A 24,928-nucleotide genomic window follows, 5' to 3' on the forward strand; every position below is an offset into this window, starting at 1 on the left:
TTGTGTCATTGAAAGATGGCAAAAACCCGAAATCGCAAAATCGGCATGCGTTTTATTCAAGTGGAATAAAATTAATGTTAACACAAAAGGGAATACGGGAAGGATAAGAGTTTTCGTTATGGTGAATGGGAAAAGGCTAATATTAGTTTAGCACTAGAGTACATTTTCTTTTCATTCATTTACTAACACGTTTTAAATAACTCCTGTGTGTACACTTGTGGTGAAAAGTTATTTTGAAACAACAAGCGTCTTTTATAATTTTGCAGAAGTTAACATTTAATTAAAATCTAAACAGCGAGCAGCTAAAGTGTTTCTTTTGTTTCAACGTCGAAACACAACATTGCAATTAGAATAGCGTTAACCGGTGAACGTTAACGCTGCATTGAAGGGTTTCCTTCTAATATTTGAGTAGTATTATCAAGTATTTTCTCCCCCAAACTTTTGCTTTTTAAGTTTTAACAGAAGTTAATATATTAAATGCTAGTCTATTAATGTAGTAAATAGGCTAGTAAACGTTTGCCCAAACTATATTTACAAATATAGTTTTGCACCAATTTTTGAAGATTAAAGTCCTTAATTTTGTTCATCCAGAAGTAAAAAGTGAATACACAAGTTGTTGTTCATGAATATTTCAATGCACAAACAGGTAAGAGATCAAGACCAATTTTTGATTACGTTTGTTTCTGAGACGTACAATGGTCTTAGAGTTGCAAACATCTTATCACGGGATAAATACCCTTCACAAACCCTCTGTCATCAAGAACAATAACTTTCAACATATAAATGTTTTTCGTACGGATTCCGAACCAGTAAACGCATCAAAGGTGTTGATAGTGTGCGTCTTAAATTAACTAAACACATTAACTTAGTTTTTTCGTAAATATAACGTTGAACTACTAATGGCTGTATAGCTAAATCTGAAACCTATTTTCAAAGTAGGAAAGCCTATAAACAATGCTGCATCTAAATCACTCCTTAACATAGCATGCGTATCACCATTGACAAAATGAGTACTTTAAAATAACACTGAATAAAAAAGTCAGGAAATCACATGGCTATGTTAATCAGCAACATCCTATAAAATATCCCAAATACATATAAATAGTTTATGATACTATATCAGGCCTAACGAATTTAATTTGCTTCAAAATAACAACGTAAATACAAATGCAACTGACAGATAAATGATACTCTTGAAAACACTCTCATTGAAACAGAAATATCAGTTTTACCCAAGGGGTTAAATTATAGTACAAGCATAGGTAAAGGCGCTGGATACAAACGAATATTTCTTATTTTTTTACATTGAGCTGCCCTAACTCTTGGTAAGACAAATCCCCGTCTTGTAGTAGGTACGCTAAAACATTTAAATATAGATGGATTAAATGTATTACCAAATATTAAAATTGTAAATTTTTATTTTATATTATGCATGTTTATATATTACCCTATAGATTAATATACCCTTCTGTGAAGGCAAAACCATGTGCTCCTTGAGTGAAGGTACAATCTTGTGCTCCTTGTGAGAAAATGACATTTGTGTATTCGCTGTGTGAAAAGACATTTGTGTGTGCTTTTTGAAGAGACATTCGTATATCCTTGTGTGAAGGCACAATCTTGTGCTCCTTGTGAGAAATGACATTTGTGTATTCGCTGTGTGAAAAGACATTTGTGTGTGCTTTTTGAAGAGACATTCGTATATCCTTGTGTGAAGGTACAATCTTGTGCTCCTTGTGAGAAATGACATTTGTGTATTCGCTGTGTGAAAAGACATTTGTGTGTGCTTTTTGAAGAGACATTCGTATATCCTTGTGTGAAGGCACAATCTTGTGCTCCTTGTGAGAAAAGGCATTTTTGTATTCGCTGTGTGAAAAGACATGTGTGTGTGCTCTTTGAAGAGACATTCGTATATCCTTGTGTGAAGGTACAATCTTGTGCTCCTTGTGAGAAATGACATTTGTGTATTCGCTGTGTGAAAAGACATTTGTGTGTGCTTTTTGAAAAGACATTCGTATATCCTTTTGTGAAGGCACAATCTTGTGCTCCTTGTGAGAAAAGCCATTTGTGTATTCGCTGTGTGAAAAGACATTTGTGTGTGCTTTTTGAAGAGACATTCCTATATCATTGTGTGAAGGCACAATCTTGTGCTCCTTGTGAGAAATTACACTTGTGTATTCGCTGTGTGAAAAGTCATTTGTGTGTGTGCTTTTTGAAGAGACATTCGTATATCCTTGTGTGAAGGCACAATGTTGTGCTCCTTGTGAGAAATGACATTTGTGTATTCGCTGTGTGAAAAGACATTTGTGTGTGCTTTTTGAAGAGACATTCGTATATCCTTGTGTGATGGCACAATCTTGTGCTCCTTGTGAGAAATGACATTTGTGTATTCGCTGTGTGAAAAGACATTTGTGTGTGCTTTTTGAAGAGACATTCGTATATCCTTGTGTGATGGCACAATCTTGTACTCCTTGTGAGAAATTGACATTTGTGTATTCGCTGTGTGAAAAGACATTTGTGTGTGCTTCTTGAAAAGACATTCGTATATCCTTGTGTGAAGGCACAATCTTGTGCTCCTTGTGAGAAATTACATTTGTGTATTCACTGTGTGAAAAGACATTTGTGTGTGCGTTTTGAAGAGACATTCGTATATCCTTGTGTGAAGGCACAATGTTGTGCTCCTTGTGAGAAATGACATTTGTGTATTCGCTGTGTGAAAAGACATTTGTGTGTGCTTTTTGAAGAGACATTCGTATATCCTTGTGTGAAGGCACAATCTTGTGCTCCTTGTGAGAAATGACATTTGTGTATTCGCTGTGTGAAAAGACATTTGTGTGTGCTTTTTGAAAAGACATTCGTATATCCTTGTGTGATGGCACAATCTTGTGCTCCTTGTGAGAAATGACATTTGTGTATTCGCTGTGTGAAAAGACATTTGTGTGTGCTTTTTGAAGAGACATTCGTATATCCTTGTGTGAAGGCACAATCTTGTGCTCCTTGTGAGAAATTGACATTTGTGTATTCGCTGTGTGAAAAGACATTTGTGTGTGCTTTTTGAAGAGACATTCGTATATCCTTGTGTGAAGGCACAATCTTGTGCTCCTTGTGAGAAATGACATTTGTGTATTCGCTGTGTGAAAAGACATTTGTGTGTGCTTTTTGAAGAGACATTCGTATATCCTTGTGTGATGGCACAATCTTGTACTCCTTGTGAGAAATGGCATTTGTGTATTCGCTGTGTGAAAAGACATTTGTGTGTGCTTTTTGAAGAGACATTCGTATATCCTTGTGTGAAGGCACAATCTTGTGCTCCTTGTGAGAAATGACATTTGTGTATTCGCTGTGTGAAAAGACATTTGTGTGTGCTTCTTGAAAAGACATTCGTATATCCTTGTGTGATGGCACAATCTTGTGCTCCTTGTGAGAAATTACATTTGTGTATTCGCTGTGTGAAAAGACATTTGTGTGTGCTTTTTGAAGAGACATTCGTATATCCTTGTGTGATGGCACAATCTTGTGCTCCTTGTGAGAAATGACATTTGTGTATTCGCTGTGTGAAAAGACATTTGTGTGTGCTTTTTGAAGAGACATTCGTATATCCTTGTGTGAAGGCACAATCTTGTGCTCCTTGTGAGAAATGACATTTGTGTATTCGCTGTGTGCACATTTGTGTGTGCTTCTTGAAAAGACATTCGTATATCCTTGTGTGATGCACAATCTGTGTGAGAAATGACATTTGTGTATTCGCTGTGTGGACATTTGTGTTTGCGTTTTGAAGAGACATTCGTATATCCTTGTGTGAAGGCACAATCTTGTGCTCCTTGTGAGAAATGACATTTGTGTATTCGCTGTGTGAAAAGACATGTGTGTGTGCTTTTTGAAGAGACATTCGTATATCCTTGTGTGAAGGTACAATCGTGTGCTTCTTTTTTGAAGAAACATTCGTGTTGAAGACGGCAGCTCAATTCGATTGACCTTTACTGGGTGGGATGGGGACAGACAGGGATCGATTCTGTAGAAAAGTCAGCGGTAAAGGATGAGTGCAAGTGTAAATCATTCATTGCATAACAAAAAATACGGATATATGACAATCGTATGTACTTCAATATATATCGAGGACATTTGACTACAGCAGCACAATTTGTAAGAGCAAGTCGTTACTAAACACTTTTAATCGTATTTTTGATGGATTTTAGCATACCTAAGGCAGTATAATCTGCGAGTAGCGCGTTAAAAATCGAATTTACCTGTTGTTTTTATAAACTTCAACAGTTAAATGTACTCGAATTGTACACGTTTCGTAAACGGCATAGCTCTAGCTCAAAGAAGTTGTTGATGTAACATCTCGAAAAGTCAAATGAAAATTTAAATTCAAGGAAAACTGAAGCAAGTAGGGCAAGTTCTCGTACAATATCTTATGTGTCGATAATACAAATTACTGAAAGTAATTGAATTTATGAACATTGCAAAAGCCTTTGTTGTTTACAATACTATATAATATAGTATGAGTAAATATAATGTTTGTGAATCATGGGCTATCCCGTATTAATAAAATTTTAATATAAGGATGTTTGTATATTGTTTAATGGCCTGAAATGGGTGGGAGTGCCGATGGCCGAGCGGTCTAAGTCGTTGGACTTTGAGTCTGAGTTAGAGATAGCGCAGGTTCAAATCCTGTCTGTGGCCGTTGCACTTTTATATCAGTACAATCAACCTCGTACTCTATCGACTCTCCCCTTTATTCTGTTTGATACGATCCTCGCACAGGCCAGTGGCCCATGAGGACGGACAGAATAAGGCCTAAAAGGGGATCGGCCTCTCCACTAAAAAAAAGAAATATAAAAGTAATTGGGTATATAAAATTATGACAGTTTAAGGTTTCTAAACATTAAGCAACTTTACTATGAGGTAATAACCTTGTAAAACCTTATATTATAATAGTTAAGTATAGTTTTAAGATTGGATATCTTAACTTGATTTATACTACATTTCTTTTTCCTGGAGACGACCCATCTTAATGCTTGGTTCATGAACATTGACAATAATTAGATAATCTTACTTCCTTCAAATCCACAATCAACCGTAAGGTGTTGTCAGAAGATACACGTTTCGGATACCACTCCATCATCGGACTATAAAATATATTGAATCCACCGAATGACTTAATTTTGTAGCTATAAGAACACAACACACATAAAAAACAAACAATCGTTTCGCAAAGACGTATTAAAAGTGTGTAGCCCTACAGGTTCACGGCACAAAACCAAATCGTGCTATAATTTTGTCACCTAAATCAAAATGGGGACATTACCAATTAATTTAAATCATGAACATTATTACTCCACACAAAACAAACCTTTACACCGTTTCGACATAAGAGACAGCTATAAATAGGCGAAGCGGTAGTTTCGTTGTCTCATCAGGTACACAATTCTTCAGACGAACATGAATCCAGATTCCACGAGTCAAGTCCGACACAGCGTCAGATACCAGACGCTGCAATACAAGGAAAGTGAATTGGAGCTAAATAAAAAAATCATTATAACAGTTTCAATTTTGTAAATCAGAACCTGACCACTTATCGAATCCAGTTGTTTGGTATTTATTCGTAACGCCTTTAAAAATTTTGAAGCGATCCGCTTACCTCCTTGGGGTGCGGTCGGATGTCAGGAGGAGGTTTGATCCCTATGGCGTACTCCGGGGGCGGGGCTTGGTCCTCACGATGTTCCTGCATGGTCAGCAGACGTCTGTTCTCCAGCTTCCAAGAGATGGCTGTGTAGCTCTCGAAGAAGGAGCCGTCCGTCTCTTGCACCCTGAAACAATGAATGCAATAGCTAATTTACATTTATTTTCCTGTATACAAGTAAATAAAAACATCCTTTCCTGCTCAGTCGGAAGAAAGATAGATTTCACATGTGGCTGTCATCATGTCAAACTAATGATGGAAGTAGTAGTTTAGATGTTTAATTTGCACAACACAGATGGGACAATAGCTCTAAAATTTGCATGTTAGTATTATAGTGACACTTTAAAATATGAAGAAACTCAATAATCTTAAAATCCTCTCGACAACAGTTTTTATAAGCACATAAATGTATTTGTAACATTCGTTTCCTTTATTTAGTTACAATTAATCTGAAATTATATTTGTAAACGTATTTACTTACAGTAAAACATAAAATTATTCCTTAAAGTAAAATTATAATAAGCTATTGCCCCATTGTACAAATTTATATACGTGGCATATTTATTTTGTATAAATATATAACACAAATAATTAATTAAAAAATTGTTTGGTTGTAGAACTTTGATTGTTTTGAAGATTAAAAAAGTACATAATGAATGTAAAAAACATGCTTGTTTGTTTGTTATGTATAATTGAAAATAATAAAGGAAACTCGATCTCAGGAATTTTCCCGGTTCTCATTGTCTCTCATCTCGCGATTATGATTATTATTGATGGATCGACTAAATTCAAATCCTCTATGGTTATTCGATAATAACAACAAAAGCTTCAATTAAACAGAATACAATACACATCAACCCACACTGTTTATTATTTATTGTATGTTTGAGTACCCACTACAATCAGTGCCAAGTACTGTTACAACAAGCAATCTAGTCTTCATATAGAACCACCTCAGTGTGACACAGTGTAGGGTTGATCCAATTACCAGCTCCCTGCGTTAACCATAGGTCAGCTTCTCTCTGCCATTAACAGTAACAACAGGCAACCTAATCTCCATGTGGAACTATCAAGGCTGACACTTTGGCAAGTTGATCCAATTACCACCACCCTGCGTTAACAATAAGTCAGCTTCTCTCTGCCATTAACAGTAACAACAGGCAATATAATCTCCATGTGGAACTATCAAAGTTGACACAGCGGAGGGTGGATCCAATTACCACCACCCTGCGTTAACAATAAGTCAGCTTCTCTCTGCCATTAACAGTAACAACAGGCAATATAATCTCCATGTGGAACTATCAAAGTTGACACAGCGGAGGGTGGATCCAATTACTAACACCCTGCGTTGCCCACATGACAGCATCTCTCTACCATTAACAGTAACAACAGGCAACCTAATCTCCATGTGGAACTATCAAAGTTGACACAGCGGAGGGTGGATCCAATTACTAACACCCTGCGTTAACCACATGACAGCATCTCTCTACCATTAACAGTAACAACAGGCAACCTAATTTCCATGTGGAACTATCACAAGTTGATACAGTAGAGGGTGGATCCAATTACTATAGGTGAACCGCTAGTAAAGAAACCTGCGCAGAAGCAAATTTCTGAGCAGTACCGCGCAGGAGGGGCCCTCCTCCAGCGGGGAGTTGGAGTGGGGAGTGGGACCAGCACCTTCTTGTATCTATTTATCAGCCGTGTGGATTGTGTCTCGCTCTCACAGTTTTGTTTACACTGCAGCTACTTTACCTGTTCTTTAACTATGTTATATTTTTTGTAGGCATATACAAGTGTCTACAGTCTAAGAGTAAAATATTAATTGAACAGATTAATGTAGCCATAGATGTATCCAGGAAGTTTGAATTTTGTTTTGAGGTTAGCCGTGCAGTGGCAGTGGCCATTAGAGATGTGTCGTTCATTCGAACGGGTCAGTCAAGTGAACAAGTAATGCAGATCAGAGTGTTTCAAAAGACCTGTTCACCTAGAAGGTTTCGTTCACTTTTTCCTGCCAAATAAAATAATAATAAAATAAGAATAATTAGAAAAATTATTAAGCTAATAATAAATTAATTTATTTAATTTATTTATTAATTAATTATTATTTTTAATTATTAATTATTATTTATTATTATTATTAAATTATTATTATTAATTATTGTTATAATTATAATAATTATTATTATTAAATTATTAATTAATTATTATTAATTATTATTATTTAATTATTATTTTTGATTATTAATTATTATTATTATTAAGTTTGAATAATTAGATATATTTTTCAAACCAGATATATTATTTTTTATGATTGTAAAAACTTAAAATATTATTTTTAAGTAAAAACACTCTTATCCATGAAAAATAGCTTAACATCATAATATGGAACTAACTAAAACTATAGAGTTTATGCATTAGGTTACACTAGTCCTTAAAATTGTTCAGTCGTTACTTTCGTACACTGCTAACCGATTAAGAATAAAACCGTAATCATATAACTCAACGGGGAGAGTAGGGAGTCTCCCAATTTGTAGGGAATAACCTTACTCATGATAAATCAAAGTCATATCAATCAACCAAGTGCATTGATTACAAGTATTAATATTTAAAATATTTAGTAATGTATCTGGTAACTTACAATTACTTTTTTTAATATGTTTCTTGGATATATGTGCATATACTATATTGCGGAAATAATACATTTATTGTTATATATCTATCCATTGCTTTTTCTTCCTCTATTCAAACACTGTTTTACTAGCAGATCCTTTCGTTCAATCGGCGATTACATCCATTCGTTCATTCGTTCATTTTATACGGTCAACACAATGACCGATATAACACGCTCTAGTGGGAACGCTCAGTAACTCTGTACTGACCGAAACTGAACGAATCGCAGCAGTCAATGAGACCGACTGAGCCAGATCAACTAGATGATCTAATAGAGCGAATGCCGAGAAATGGTGGGGATACTGGAACTACCACAGGTTGATACAGTGGAGGTTTGATCATATTACTCACACCCTGTGTTAACCATGGGACAGCATCTCTCTACCATTAACAGTAACAACAAGGACATCAAATCTCTATGTGGGACTATCAATGCTGACACTGTGGCAAGTTGATCCAATTACCACCACCCTGCGTTAACCATAAGTCAGCTTCTCTCTGCCAATAACAGTAGCAACAGACAATCTAATCTCCATGTGGACCTATCACAGGTTGACACAGTGGAGAGTGGATCCAATTACTAACACCCTGTGTTACCCACAGGAAAGCATCTCTTTACCAATAACAGTATCAACAGACAATCTAATCTCCAAGTGGACCTATCACAGGTTGACACAGTGGAGAGTGGATCCAATTACTAACACCCTGTGTTACCCACAGGAAAGCATATCTTTACCAATAACAGTATCAACAGACAATCTAATCTCCAAGTGGACCTATCACAGGGTGACACAGTGGAGAGTGGATCCAATTACTAACACCCTGTGTTACCCACAGGAAAGCATCTCTTTACCAATAACAGTAGCAACAGACAATCTAATCTCCAAGTGGACCTATCACAGGTTGACACAGTGGAGAGTGGATCCAATTACTAACACCCTGTGTTACCCACAGGAAAGCATCTCTTTACCAATAACAGTAGCAACAGACAATCTAATCTGATCCACTGTACTCCAAGTGGACCTATCACAGGTTGACACAGTGGAGAGTGGATCCAATTACTAACACCCTGTGTTACCCACAGGAAAGCATCTCTTTACCAATAACAGTAGCAACAGACAATCTAATCTCCAAGTGGACCTATCACAGGGTGACACAGTGGAGAGTGGATACAATTACTAACACCCTGTGTTACCCACAGGAAAGCATCTCTTTACCAATAACAGTAGCAACAGACAATCTAATCTCCAAGTGGACCTATCACAGGTTGACACAGTGGAGAGTGGATCCAATTACTAACACCCTGTGTTACCCACAGGAAAGCATCTCTTTACCAATAACAGTAGCAACAGACAATCTAATCTCCAAGTGGACCTATCACAGGTTGACGCAGTGGAGAGTGGATCCAATTACTCACACCCTGTGTTAACCACAGGAAAGCATCTCTCTACCCTTAACAGTAACGATAAGGAAATCTAATCTCCATGTGGAACTCTCTATGTCAGTTGACACTATGGGAAGTTGATCCATTACCAGACTGCCATTTGTTACATTATATTTAGTTAAAAATAAATGGCAGTTTACTAATTTGAATTACTAATTCGTAACCAACAATTATTTGGTTCATTTATCTTTTTTACATAAAAACAAGCGTTTTTTATGGGAAAGCCATATAAACACATAGCACTTAGAATGCTGACGACTTATCCCGATATTAAACATGTAATTTATGATATCGGAAGTAATAATACTGTTAAAATTACCGGGGACTCTTAGTGGTCAGCTAGTTTTAGAGAGTTTTCCAGTGCGTGAGACATTTTACCTCTATGAATCACACAATAAACTACTTAAGGTTTATATTTCATAAGCTTAGCGTAATAATAGCTCAACTCAGAATAAGTATCGCAGATTGAAAATTTGCATTTTCCGTAAATATATTCGTAACGGATTTGGGTATAAAAACGGGTCTCGCCATTGCAATCAGTATAAGAAAAATGTTAATCTATACGTCATATGATCCCATTCTGATTTAAAATACTAAAAGTACACCCAAAATTGCCACAAAACTCAGAGTCGACCGAATAAAAAGTAACCTTTGTTTTATAAATAAATACAAGGTATTAACAGCTACTCCTAAATCGATATTGATATTTGAGTTTGATGGAATTTGACAGTTTCGGGCTGATTTCCTCCGAATTCTCGCAGAAGTAACAATTATTATGTTCGCTCATTGACCGTGTTTTTCCGCTCGTGTAGTGGAGTTACAATCTGCGAGTTATCAGTCACGTAGCAAACAATAATATTTATTGTTTAGGGAATGGCACAGCAAACAGAGATCTATCTTGGCGCAAGCCTAACCTCATTTATCACATGTTGATCATCAATTATAAGCTATCTCGATAGTTATATTATCCTGTATGTGCTTATTACTGTATCTCTCTATGCATTAATCTTGGTACTATCAAAGAGCTGATAGATCCTTTTATAAATCGGGTCGTTGTTCGCTTGTCTTTCTTTAAACCATTAGTGGCTATTACTTGTATGCATGAGTCTAATGAATATTTTTGAGTGTCACAGACAATAAAAATCTAAACGTCCCACTTCTGGTAGTGAATAAGACAGAATTCTCTAGTGATGCTTTACGGCCCTCAAATGGTAGTGCCTAAGTCCAAGCCTAAGTGCTTGGATGGCACTGTGTGGTCAAATCAAATCAAATCAGGTATTTATTGCCGGAAAATTCTACAAAGCATGGAAAAAGTCAACTTTTTACTTGCTAAATTTTGTCATACACCCTACAATAGATCCCATTCAAACATAAAATTTGCAAATTTACGTATATCCATTCATTTGCCAATGATTCCCACTTCCAGCGATGGATTCAGTCAGTCATTTTAATTGGTGTACTTGGTGATCTCCCAATCAGACGCTAAAAATAATCTACATAAAAAAATGTTTGTAGCACTAAAAAGCTATTCAAACGAGTTTTTAACACCTAGGGAGTTAGGGCGTTTTGAAAAAACTATGGGTGGGAGTGATGGACAGACTATGGGTCTATCTTGTCTGTAGACAATGCGAACTAATACTTTCCTAAGGCTTGTTTTTGACGATGGAAAGTTTCAAAGGATAACAGGATTTCGGAAATCTTATGTCCCAATTTCACCAGCACTGGCGTGACGTGTGATTGTGCTCTTGACTTCTTGTGCTCGTGAACCTTGGTTCATTTTCTCATGTCTAGACTCCAAGCAGTTTTAGGGTTCTGTTAAATCTCTTTTCTTTCTCTTGTTTTCTTTCCTTTTTTAGTGGCAGACCATTGCCGCATGTTCTCACACTTTTTTACAAATTGTATTCTCAACTGACGAAGAGGATTGATTCCATTCCTCGAAACGTGGTTTTATACATTTAACAGCACTTAATGAAGACAAAAGTCCAAAATCCTATCATATTTACGAACTAATATTTATTGTTTAATCATTGATGTCAATTTGTTAAATGACGCGATGTAGTCAGCAACAGCTTCACGGCTGTACCCTCTAACATTCCATTAATTACAAGCAAACATCTAACACGTATATCTGTTTGATGTTGACTGCTGGAGTTTATGTCAAAGGAAACATGGTCGGAGAAGATGCCAAGCATGACATCAAGTTATTAAGGGTATATACCATGAAGATGAGTTATATAGGATATCGTAGCATATACCGGGAGGTCAAAGAAACCAAAATACAATCCCATGAAACCACGTTTAAGGAATCCAAGTAGCGTTAGAGTTTCATAATATTTTTTTATAGATACACTGAGGAGGCCCATGTTTCCCACGAATTCCAAAAAATTAAAACATAAACTTGTTTTTCATGGTACAGGGGTTTAAAATTCTCATAAATTAAAATATCCTTCTAAAAATGTGTTTATAATATATTTTAAAGTAAAACAGTCGTATAGGGACACGCCAGGTACAAATTTTAAAATTTTTAACATATTTAAATCATTTGTTAACACTAATGGTTTTCTACCGAGAGCTGTAGGCCTACTTTTAATGTTAGAAACTAAAATAACTTTTAATTATTGCTAAATCTATAACCAAATAGTTAGGATATGTACAAACAGAATATACGTGATTGGGAAATAAAAACAAATGTTGCAAAAGTTCTTATTTTAAATGTATAACTTTCAACCAAACATTTATAGAGTTACTGCCAAAATCTATAGCCCATGCATCAGTTTACATGTAAAAGGATATTACTAATACACTGCACCTGATTAAGAAGTAACAATAACAACATTCCCTTCTATTTTGTATTTACTTCCTTCCATCAAACATTTGAAATTTTAGATTAAATACCTGTCGGTTACGAAAATAGCTAATTTCGTGGAGAATAGCGACAATTTTTGAAGATAACAAATTTTTTTTTTAACCAAAATGTATGTCTCATGCTATCATTTTACATGTAGTAACAAGTATTTGGAATAAGAGTTATACCAATGAGATAACTACGTTACCGAAATAAATAACCTAATTTAATTGTATCACGTGTACGATAAAGTACTTAAATATAGTTTTGTAAAACTTATTGGAATCACAAAGTACTGAACTAAAAGATGAACTTGTTTTATATAAATTATAAGTACCTTTCCCGTTTTCAGAGCATTCGTCAAACTCTGAAAGCTGGATTTGCTGCCGATTGAGGCAAATTGTCAGCATGTGGCGATTTCTTTCGGTGTTTTAATGTTTTAAGAAGTGATACTATTGTTTTATAAGCTCTGGCATCATTATTGCTTGCTTCTTGAACCTGCGTGGGTTTAACGCAAACATTGTATATTGTGCGTTTTTTGTAAGATGCACTAAAGAGGATAATACTAAATTAGTTGTTGCCGAAATCCAGTAAAAAAATATCCTGCCCGTTTTATAAAACAGGCAACTTACAGTGAAATAACGCTTTAATAATACAGCCAAGTTATTTATAGAAGTTAGCAACTGAAGGGAAACGTCAGCAGTCTGATCAGAACATGACGTCATTTGCCAGTCCGTAGCAACGGTACCTCGTCTCTAAGTGAGCATACAGTAATTAAGTTCTGTTTGGTCTCTGGTGACATCCTTTTCAAATAATTTTCACAAATTTTACAACTGTTTTTCAGCACATAACTTGTGAACAGAACACATTCTTACACCACTTAGTTAACAGTTCAAATGTCTTCGTGTATTTAAGACCTCTATTGCTGTGTGGGATATATTATTAAAGTAAGTTATGGTTAGAGTTGACGTAGGAACTCAATTATAGAGAAGGGAGTGACAGGACTGTGATTACATTGACAACAAGCGCGTTACCTACACGATACAGGTGCGTTGCGGCTTACACCGAGTATAACTCGGTTACAATACACTACGAGGCGAAACTGTCATTACTGTCTCTTGTCTCAGTACTCTGTGGCGCAATATCTTCTGTTGATAGGCGAGAAAGTCATACCTTGTTACCTGTCATAATACAGTATGAAACGATGTCTAGCTGATTACATTGACAACAAGCGCGTTACCTACACGATACAGGTGCGTTGCGGCTTACACCGAGTATAACTCGGTTACAATACACTACGAGGCGAAACTGTCATTACTGTCTCTTGTCTCAGTACTCTGTGGCGCAATATCTTCTGTTGATAGGCGAGAAAGTCATTCCTTGTTACCTGTCATAATACAGTATGAAACGATGTCTAGCTGATTACATTGACAACAAGCGCGTTACCTACACGATACAAGTGCGTTGCGGCTTACACCGAGTATAACTCGGTTACAATACACTACGAGGCGAAACTGTCATTACTGTCTCTTGTCTCAGTACTCTGTGGCGCAATATCTTCTGCTGATTGGCGAGAAAGTCATTCCTTGTTCACTGTCATAATACAATATGAAACGATGTCTTTGCTGATTACATTGACAACAAGCGCGTTACCTACACGATACAGGTGCGTTGCGGCTTACACCGAGTATAACTCGGTTACAATACACTACGAGGCGAAACTGTCATTACTGTCTCTTGTCTCAGTACTCTGTGGCGCAATATCTTCTGCTGATTGGCGAGAAAGTCATTCCTTGTTCACTGTCATAATACAATATGAAACGATGTCTAGCTGATTACATTGACAACAAGCGCGTTACCTACACGATACAGGTGCGTTGCGGCTTACACCGAGTATAACTCGGTTACAATACACTACGAGGAGAAACTGTCATTACTGTCTCTTGTCTCAGTACTCTGTGGCGCAATATCTTCTGTTGATAGGCGAGAAAGTCATTCCTTGTTACCTGTCATAATACAGTATGAAACGATGTCTTTGATGATTACATTGACAACAAGCGCGTTACCTACACGATACAGGTGCGTTGCGGCTTACACCGAGTATAACTCGGTTACAATACACTACGGGGAGAAACTGTCATTACTGTCTCTTGTCTCAGTACTCTGTGGCGCAATATCTTCTGCTGATTGGCGAGAAATGTCATTCCTTGTTACCTGTCATAATACAGTATGAAACGATGTCTTTGATGATTACATTGACAACAAGCGCGTTACCTACACGATACAAGTGCGTTGCGGCTTACACCGAGTATAACTCGGTTACAATACACTACGAGGAGAAACTGTCATTACTGTCTCTTGTCTCAGTACTCTGTGGCGCAATATCTTCTGCTGATTGGCGAGAAATGTTATTCCTTGTTACCTGTCATAATACAGTATGAAACGATGTCTTTGATGATTACATTGACAACAAGCGCGTTACCTACACGATACAAGTGCGTTGCGGCTTACACCGAGTATAACTCGGTTACAATACACTACGAGGCGAAACTGTCATTACTGTCTCTTGTCTCAGTACTCTGTGGCGCAATATCTTCTGCTGATTGGCGAGAAAATGTTATTCCTTGTTACTTGTCACAATACAATATGAAACGATGTCTTTGATGATTACATTGACAACAAGCGCGTTACCTACACGATACAGGTGCGTTGCGGCTTACACCGAGTATAACTCGGTTACAATACACTACGAGGCGAAACTGTCATTACTGTCTCTTGTCTCAGTACTCTGTGGCGCAATATCTTCTGCTGATTGGCGAAAATGTTATTCCTTGTTACTTGTCACAATACAATATGAAACGATGTCTTTGATGATTACATTGACAACAAGCGCGTTACCTACACGATACAGGTGCGTTGCGGCTTACACCGAGTATAACTCGGTTACAATACACTACGAGGCGAAACTGTCATTACTGACTCTTGTCTCAGTACTCTGTAGTACAATATCTTCTGCTGATTGGCGAAAATGTTATTCCTTGTTACTTGTCACAATACAGTATGAAACGATGTCTTTGATGATTACATTGACAACAAGCGCGGTTACCTACACGATACAGGTGCGTTGCGGCTTACACCGAGTATAACTCGGTTACAATACACTACGAGGCGAAACTGTCATTACTGTCTCTTGTCTCAGTACTCTGTGGCGCAAAATATCTTCTGCTGATTGGCGAAAATGTTATTCCTTGTTACTTGTCACAATACAGTATGAAACGATGTCTTGCTGATTACATTGACAACAAGCGCGTTACCTACACGATACAGGTGCGTTGCGGCTTACACCGAGTATAACTCGGTTACAATACACTACGGGGAGAAACTGTCATTACTGACTCTTGTCTCAGTACTCTGTGGCGCAATATCTTCTGTTGATAGGCGAGAAATTCATTCCTTGTTACCAGTCATAATACAGTATGAAACGATGTCTTTGATGATTACATTGACAACAAGCGCGTTACCTACACGATACAAGTGCGTTGCGGCTTACACCGAGTATAACTCGGTTACAATACACTACGGGGAGAAACTGTCATTACTGACTCTTGTCTCAGTACTCGTACTCTGTGGCGCAATATCTTCTGTTGATAGGCGAGAAAGTCATACCTTGTTACCTGTCATAATACAGTATATGAAACGATGTCTTGCTGATTACATTGACAACAAGCACGTTACCTGCACGTTACCTATACAATACAGGTGCGTTGCTGCTTACACCGAGTATAACTCGGTTACAATACACTACGAGGCGAAACTGTCATTACTGTCTCTTGTCTCAGTACTCAGGCGCAATATCTTCTGTTGATTGGTGAGAGTCATCACCAAGTACTTTTATAATACCACTGCCATACTTTAAAAACTAAAGTATCGCCCACGGAAGGATTCCCTGATAGTTTTAAGTTGACTAAGTGTATCCGTTGCACAAGGAAACAGATTTACACAAGGAAAAATTTATATAAAATAATTTTCGTCCGATATCCCTTTTGAGTGTCTTTGCTGGGTTACTGGAGAATTAAACCACGTATTCTACAGATTGGGTATCTATATAGATAATGTCAAATTTTAAAGTACGATGTTAACTACAAATAAGGTAGCTATAGTGGTGTACCGTATCCTTATTTAATTACGATAAACAGTAATTTCATTTTTATCAAAAAGCATTTGATTTAGTGTCAATGAAAGTTAAAACACTTTTAATTTTGGATACATTTATATACAATTCTTCTGGTTTTGGATGTAAAATTCATTCACTCAAAAAAAACTAAATACAGAGTCTGGTTGTCTTTCAAAGTAAAAACTTCTTCTTGTTATAAAAATTGTAAATACAAATTCTTTAAAAAGTATACTACTTCTCAATACTTACAAATCTCAATGAAATACTGTGATTAGTATTTAACTTTACTTTCAAAAGATTAAATATTTAAATGAAAGTCGCTTGAAAATTAAATACTTGTGAAAGTTGCAACAAATATTTAAACATATAAAAGCTATACAATTTTAAAAGTTCCATAATACGTTAAGTATGGAAATGTTAAAAAGTCCACAAGGGTTAAAAGTCAAAAGGTTTAAAAAATACCTAAAAGTTTAAAATACAAAGTTAAAAATTATTCCAAAAGTCTCAATTGATGTGCATTAGAGAGTCGCATATGCGCACTAATTACTTATATCCAGAAGCTTTAGAGATCAGTAAACTGAGCCAGTTCATCAGCTTTGGTCCGGGAGCAAGGAGAGGACAGTGTGTGTGTGTGTGTGTGTGTGGGGCGGGGGGGGGGTGTTAGGTGAGATACACGGAGCCCCAGCTTATTCAAAATTAGACAATAAAAATCGAGCAGGTCCGCTGAAATTACTAGACACAACTAATTGCCTCATTCCAACAAAAGGGCTTAGTCATGGGCCAATTGACGTTAAAGAATTTACTCTACGGTACAGTGGTAAGGCTTGATTCGATGTGAATGTAGAGTTCAGCTCCAGTTCTCCTGCCTCTTAGTGCAGCGTCTGGTATCTGACTTGTCACAGACTTGGAGTCGGATGATATGATGAGATCACCTCTTCACCTAAATTACACTATATATTATAGTCGAGATGCCCCTGATGTCATAACGATGAAAGGGTTTTGAGCTTCTTCATCACCGATTTTTTTTATCTCTTCAGACGAACATGACTCCAGATTCCAGGAGTCAAGTCTGTGACAGCGTCAGATTCCAGACACTCCACTAAGGTGAACGTCCACAATGTTAACACATTTACTCTGTTAGTGTTTTTCATATCGATCTTCTAGATTAAATGCATGTGTTCATATGGATCAATAGTTGTAACATTTAAAAGAGCAATTGAATTTTGTCAATCTTATTATTCTGATTACTTAATGTCTATTTCAATTTAATTCATTTTCCTTCAAAATCTATTAAAATAATTTTTGTAGATACTATGTGTGTAAAATATTCAATATAAGCGCAGGAAACAAATAACTGTAAACACAGTAATTAAATAGGCGACCGTAATAATATTTTATTTTCTATATTATTTTGGGCTCTTGTATATTAAATAATATTAATTTATTTGTCCTGTTAATATATTATATGCGTTTTAGTATATTATAAATTTGAAAGTTGGAAAAAACATTTAATTTTGTTATTTTTTTTAAGAGCCTAATAACAAATGGTTTTACAAAAGAAATAATTTTTATTTATTTTGATAAACCTAACATTTGTAAAAAGTGTGAGCTTTTAAGTGAGTGCTTTTCAACCAACAAACGTTTGGTTTATTTACCGATCGTAAACTAGCAATATAAAATTTATATTAAATTCAATTTATTATGAAACTGGATGAATCATACACTTACGAAAAAGAAATAAGCATATTATTTATTTATCCATTTTCTTTATTCAGCATACTTACTTAAACCTTCTTAACATACTTTTCGAGTTTTCTAGTTAGTTACTGAAAAAACAATGTATATAAACAAACAACTTATTGGTATTAAGCAAAATCTTTTGTTTTTAGGTACAACATTTTGTTATAATTTCAGTGATCATCTGGCATGGAGACGGGAAAGTTCTGCCATTAAATTATACTCGTAGTTACGAATCTGGGTTGCAATACCTATTCTCGACTGGTAATGTTTTCTAATAGATAACGATACAGATGGCGAAATTCTTATATCCTTTCAAGTACATCTTTAAAAAGGATAAATAGTAAGCTATTACAATTTGTGTGTTATCGTTTGTTGATATTTTGCCTTTTTCACAATTTAGAGAGAATAGTGAGAACCAAACTTTTTTTGAAATATTATAATTTATTTTTGTTACGATATGTAGAAGACCAGGCATGTAGGATGTCGAGCTCGTCGGATGAGAAAAAAGTGAGCCCCCATCAGACTTGAGAGGGCTTAGTTGTGAAATGGCCACCTCTCAACAGCTCGATGCTTGGGCCCGCCCTTGCATAACAATTAGGGCTTTCTTGTTTCGAGATTTTCTCGTGCTTACGTACGAATGGTGCTTGGGAATAGGAATCTTGTGCATTGCTACAGAAGTCAATCCGTGTTCAATCCGTATGAAAATTGATAACGTTCCAATTGGTAAACGTAACAGTTTTAAATAAACACAATCCAAATTGTTAAATAAAGGAAATAACAAAAATGACATACACGGGTAAGTTTAAAATTCCAAATGTTTATAGTTAACTATGAGTCATGTTGTATATAGTTTTAAAGCGCACAAAAACTAAAAAGTTTGAACAATAAATTGAAAATTAATTAACGTGATTCAAAATTATGGAACTATAAACGCAATAAAACATATGGATAGTTATGTTATTTTCATTAAACTAATTCAAGCTTATAAATAATTAGCTAAAATTATATGAAATAAAATAAAATAATACCCTACATATTTAAACAAATTTCATACTTCCAAAAAGTTTAAAATAAAAAAATGTATAACCGAGAATTATTTTTTAATTAGATAATGTTGTGCTACATATAGTTTAAAAATTAAAGTAGGCTACCTTTAATTATATTAACTGTTTTCTTGTCAATTCATTCCTAAGCTAAAAGTTTCGTGTAGTAAAAGAACTGTTTGGATGTGATGACTGACACTGCTGTAGAATTACTGGATTAATAATTGAGTTAAACAAAGAGTTTTTACTTTATAATACCTTTGTTACCATCAGTACATTTGAATAGACGATCTCGTGTACAAAACAGCTAAATACCATTGACTGACTGATTACGTTTTCTTAAAATCTATAAAGCTTTGGACCATTAAACTGAGCACAGAATGTTGACTTCAGCTCCAATAGTACACCTTCTGGTTAGTGCAGCGTCTGGAATCTGACACTGTCACAGACTTGACTTCAGGAATCTCGAATTAATGTCCGTCTGAGGAGATTCCCAAAAAGTAAGGTGACGAAGAAGTTTAACATGAACATCGTTTCGATATCAGATACATCTATACTACAGAAAATGATGTAACCTAGATGAAGAAGTCAGATTTCAGACGTTGTACTAAGCGGAAGGTGAACTGGAGCTGAATCCAAAACTAGTATTGGATCAACCCTTCCCCCCTTATGTGTGGATAACTCAGTTACTTCACCGTGAGTCTACAATTGTTACCGTGCCAAGTCAAACTCTGTTTTTCTATGGCATTGAATAAAAGTCGGTTGGCATTGAACCGGCAGCTGTATGTGGCCTCCTGTCGAGAAAGCTCTACTGACATTTATGGCAATTCTGTTTAAGCAAAAGAGATGTTTTCAGATTTTAAAAAAACTTACAAATATCAATAACACTAATTTATTACAGTATCCAGTAAGAATTGGAAGAAAACAAACTAAGTGACATAAAAGGTTATGTTTTGAGCCCGTAGCAATGCACGGGTTAATATTCTCCTACTTCACGTAATAAACTAGTATTTAGTATAGACAGTTTTACTATAGAGAGTAATAAACTAGCATTTATTACTCCCTTAGCTGAAATACACGTAGGAACTTTCCTTCTAAATGTTCTACGTAAGATAAATATCTGCACAATATCCTCCCATCAAGGTATAATAATTCTACATACACTAGTGTGCATTACCCAAAATCTATCAGTAAAATATTTACAAACCAAATCTGTACCGAATAAGACTGACGTGGTTAACTTAAACTCAAAATGTTTATTGTTGTTGAAAATGTAAATTAACAGTACACAAATAAAAATAACAGTTTTATCAATTTATCAAAAAACAGTGGATGCTATAGTATTCTTTTAAAATTAAGTCTTTTTCAACTTATTCCTAAAAGAGTTTAAATTAGTTTGAACCTTGCGAATAAGTTGTTAAAAAGCTTGACGCAAGAATAAAACATATGTTTCCAAAGAAGGATGTCCTATGTTTTGGAAGGGTCAAGTCATCATTTCCTCGCAGGTTATAAGTTGTTTGTTTTATTTGAATAATCTTTATTTTTAAAGCCAAGTGTCAAGCATTCCAGAATTTATATAGCTACTAGGAAAAGTAAGTAAACTATTTTCTCTAAAACACCTTTACATGGTTGAGATCGGCTGAGTCCAAAAATGATACGTATGCCCCGCTTTTGAAGAACGAAAAAGAATTTTGTATTGGAGAATTCATAACCCCAAATTATTAATCCATAACTCAAGTACGTTTAGAAGCAACCGTAATATGCTGTCAACAAGACTTCTCTACCTGCGAACGAGTCACCTCCTGAGACGATGAATTTTTTCGCACCTCTATAAAAAAACCTGCGAACGAGGCTAACCTGCGCGAGACAAACGGACTACTGCTTTGCTTTTTTCAGACTTTATGGATGTGTTTGTGTGAAGTTAGAGTCAATCTCAAGAACCAGGAAGTCCGTAGAAGAACTAGAGCTAAGGCGGCAATCTCCTAAAATCAAATGTCTAAAACAGTGGAATAATATTTATGAAAAATGCCTTAAAGTAAAACTACACCACATAAAATATATGCTCATGAAAATAATTAAAGAATAAAAACGTACGTAAAACTTACATTTATAAAAGAAGCTACTGTCAGTTCTTAAGCATGCCTGACTGAAGTAACCACTAACAAGAACGTATTCCAGGTCGAAACACGTCGTAAGATTACTTACGAAATAAAATCACGGAATATTTCGGTCTTTTTGATAAGATGTTCGGAAATGACGATAAACTGAAATAGTGAATTTCGGTAAGTACTCTCTAAAGTAAGAAATGTTTAGTATATGTATAAACGATAGATTGAGCAATAAGAACCACTATACACCTACAACGTCTTGTAATGTGATGTAGTAGAGAGTCTTTGTGAGCCATCCCTACAAAATACAAATGTATAGACAATGGACTGTGCAATATGAACACAGTCCATAGTTCAACATACACCTACAACGCCTTATAATGCAACACAATGGATAGGAAATGAAAACTTCATTGTAATTATTAATATATGGGAACTAATCAAGTACAGCATTCCAAAATGTTTCATTTGTTCATGAGCACAACTATACATAGTTTGGTCAAATCAACGCAAAGAAGTTTTCCTTAGACTTTTTGTTCCTGAAGTTTGATTGGCTCAAAGGGTGCTATCCAAATATTCTGGATCATCGTTTAATCCATAGCATATTCATGCTAGTTTTAATAATTAAAGAACAAGATTCAAGAACATCCAAGCTTTTTGTGGATAAAAAGAGTTTAGCTCTACGTCCTTAACGCAACATTCGTTCCATAGAATTTTCATTACAATCTTGATTGTAATACATCCATAAGTGTTTCAGAACAATTATTTATAAAAATATGTTTTTGGGCTCTGAGTCACCACTAACAAAATCCATCTTTCCATGTACAGGTGGAGAGACTGGGCCATGTTTCGTGTATATTGGTCAAGAATTGCGGCTGAAATGGTGAAAGAGCACGACACGCTTATACATTGTAATATATGAAAATACGTAACAAAAGGTATGTTTTTCTAGAACATTTCATTTGAATATTGAATATTAATGCACTTTATACGCCAATCCCAAACAAATGTATTCAGGACAAAAACGTCTCTATGCGACCAAAAATGCATGTTGAACATAAATAAACATACCCATACACTCACTGTCCATTGAGCTGCAGTTGTTTTGCTACAATTTGACAGTTGACTCAGTAAACAAGAGAACGACGGAGTAGTTTTTCAACACCGCTCGTGAATTGACAACTATTTACTGACCATGATCAATAGCCGTTCCAATCAGCGAGTTCTTTGTCTTCTGACAATGATCAACGCTTTTGAAACCCCATAGCTATACTAGCTGCCGGCAGTAGTGGACTCCTCCGCCGATTCTAATGACGATTTACTGTCTGTACCCATGATAGAGTTGACAATTATTTGCTGACCATGATCAATAATAACCGTTCCAATTAACGATTTCTTTGTTCTTCTGACAATGATGAACGCTTTTTTCAGCTCATAGGACAGTGTGTACATGGGCAGTAGTGGACTTCTCCGCCATTTTCTGACGACGATTTACTGTCTGTACGCACATGATAGAGTTGGCAATTATTTGCTGAACATGATCAATAGTAACCGTTCCAATCAAAGATTTCTTTGTTCTCTGACAATGATCAACGCTTTTTTTCAGCTCATAGCAATCTACATCGGGCAGTAGTGGACTCCGCCACCAGTTTCTGATGACGATTTACTGTCTGTACGCACGATAGAGTTGACAATTATTTGCTGACCATGATCAATAGTAGCCGTTCCAATCAAACGATTTCTTTGTTCTCTGACAATGATCAACGCTTTTTTCAGCTTATAGCAATGTGTACATCGGGCAGTAGTGGACTTCTCCACCAGTTTCTGATGACGATTTAATGTCTGTACCACGATAATGTTGACAATTATTTACTGACCATGATCAATAGTAGCCGTTCCAATCAACGAGTCATCTAACAATGATCAACGCTTTGTGACAGCTTAGGACAGCGTACATGGGCAGTAGTGGACTTCTCCGCTAGTTTCTGACGACGATTTACTGTCTGTACGCACGATAGAGTTGACAATTATTTACTGAGCATGATCAATAGTAGCCGTTCCAATCAAAGAGTCATCTGACAATGATCAACGCTTTGACAGCTTATAGCAATCTACATCGGTAGTAGTAGACTCCTCCGCTAGTTTCTGATGACGATTTCTGTACGCACGATAATGTTGACAATTATTTACTGAGCATGATCAATAGTAGCCGTCCCAATCAAAGAGTCATCTAACAATGATCAACGCTTTGACAGCTTATAGCAATCTACATCGGTAGTAGTAGACTTCTCCGCTAGTTTCTGATGACGATTTACTGTCTGTACGCACGATAATGTTGACAATTATTTACTGAGCATGATCAATAGTAGCCGTCCCAATCAAAGAGTCATCTAACAATGATCAACGCTTTGACAGCTTATAGCAATCTACATCGGTAGTAGTAGACTTCTCCGCTAGTTTCTGATGACGATTTACTGTCTGTACGCACGATAATGTTGACAATTATTTACTGAACATGATCAATAGTAGCCGTCCCAATCAAAGAGTCATCTAACAATGATCAACGCTTTGACAGCTTTGCTTATAGCAATCTACATCGGTAGTAGTAGACTTCTCCGCTAGTTTCTGATGACGATTTACTGTCTGTACGCACGATAATGTTGACAATTATTTACTGAGCATGATCAATAGTAGCCGTTCCAATCAAAGAGTCATCTGACAATGATCAACGCTTTGACAGCTTATAGCAATCTACATCGGTAGTAGTAGACTTCTCCGCTAGTTTCTGATGACGATTTACTGTCTGTACGCACGATAATGTTGACGTAGAGGGTTGGAATTTGGTATTGTTTTCTACTACTCGTTCATCGGTATCGAAAGTGTCACATCGGTCCATCGGGAGTCTCAATATCTGACTGTCAATTTGTCTTGTCTTATAAAAGATTTCACCATATCACATATCAACACATGTAGCCTAACTATCCTGAGACTTAAAACATCATTTTATAGTGGTTTGATGTGTATACTTATTGAAACACAGATTTTAAACCCAATTTAATGAACAAATGTATCATCATAGTGTATGAATGTATCATCTCGAGAGATTTCATTGGTTGGCTAGAAATTTTGCTTAAAACTTCTTTTCACAAGAATAAGTTACATAATTCGAGTGAACTTTTTTGTATGATTTTGATCTGCCCGCAGGACACCTCAATGAC

At 36.0% G+C, this 24,928-nt stretch overlaps 1 protein-coding gene across 1 annotated transcript in view; it reads right to left on the minus strand.

Annotated features, from left to right (window-relative positions):
• Positions 1–24,928, minus strand: part of LOC124355544 — a 146,405-nt gene that overhangs the window by 60,255 nt on the left and 61,222 nt on the right. The window contains exon 4 of the mRNA XM_046806707.1: positions 5,642–5,810. Coding sequence (XP_046662663.1) covers positions 5,642–5,810 — 169 coding nt within the window. The remainder of the gene's footprint in view (positions 1–5,641; positions 5,811–24,928) is intronic.

This window comes from Homalodisca vitripennis, chromosome 2, assembly GCF_021130785.1.
Source record: "Homalodisca vitripennis isolate AUS2020 chromosome 2, UT_GWSS_2.1, whole genome shotgun sequence".
Taxonomy (NCBI): domain Eukaryota; kingdom Metazoa; phylum Arthropoda; class Insecta; order Hemiptera; family Cicadellidae; genus Homalodisca; species Homalodisca vitripennis.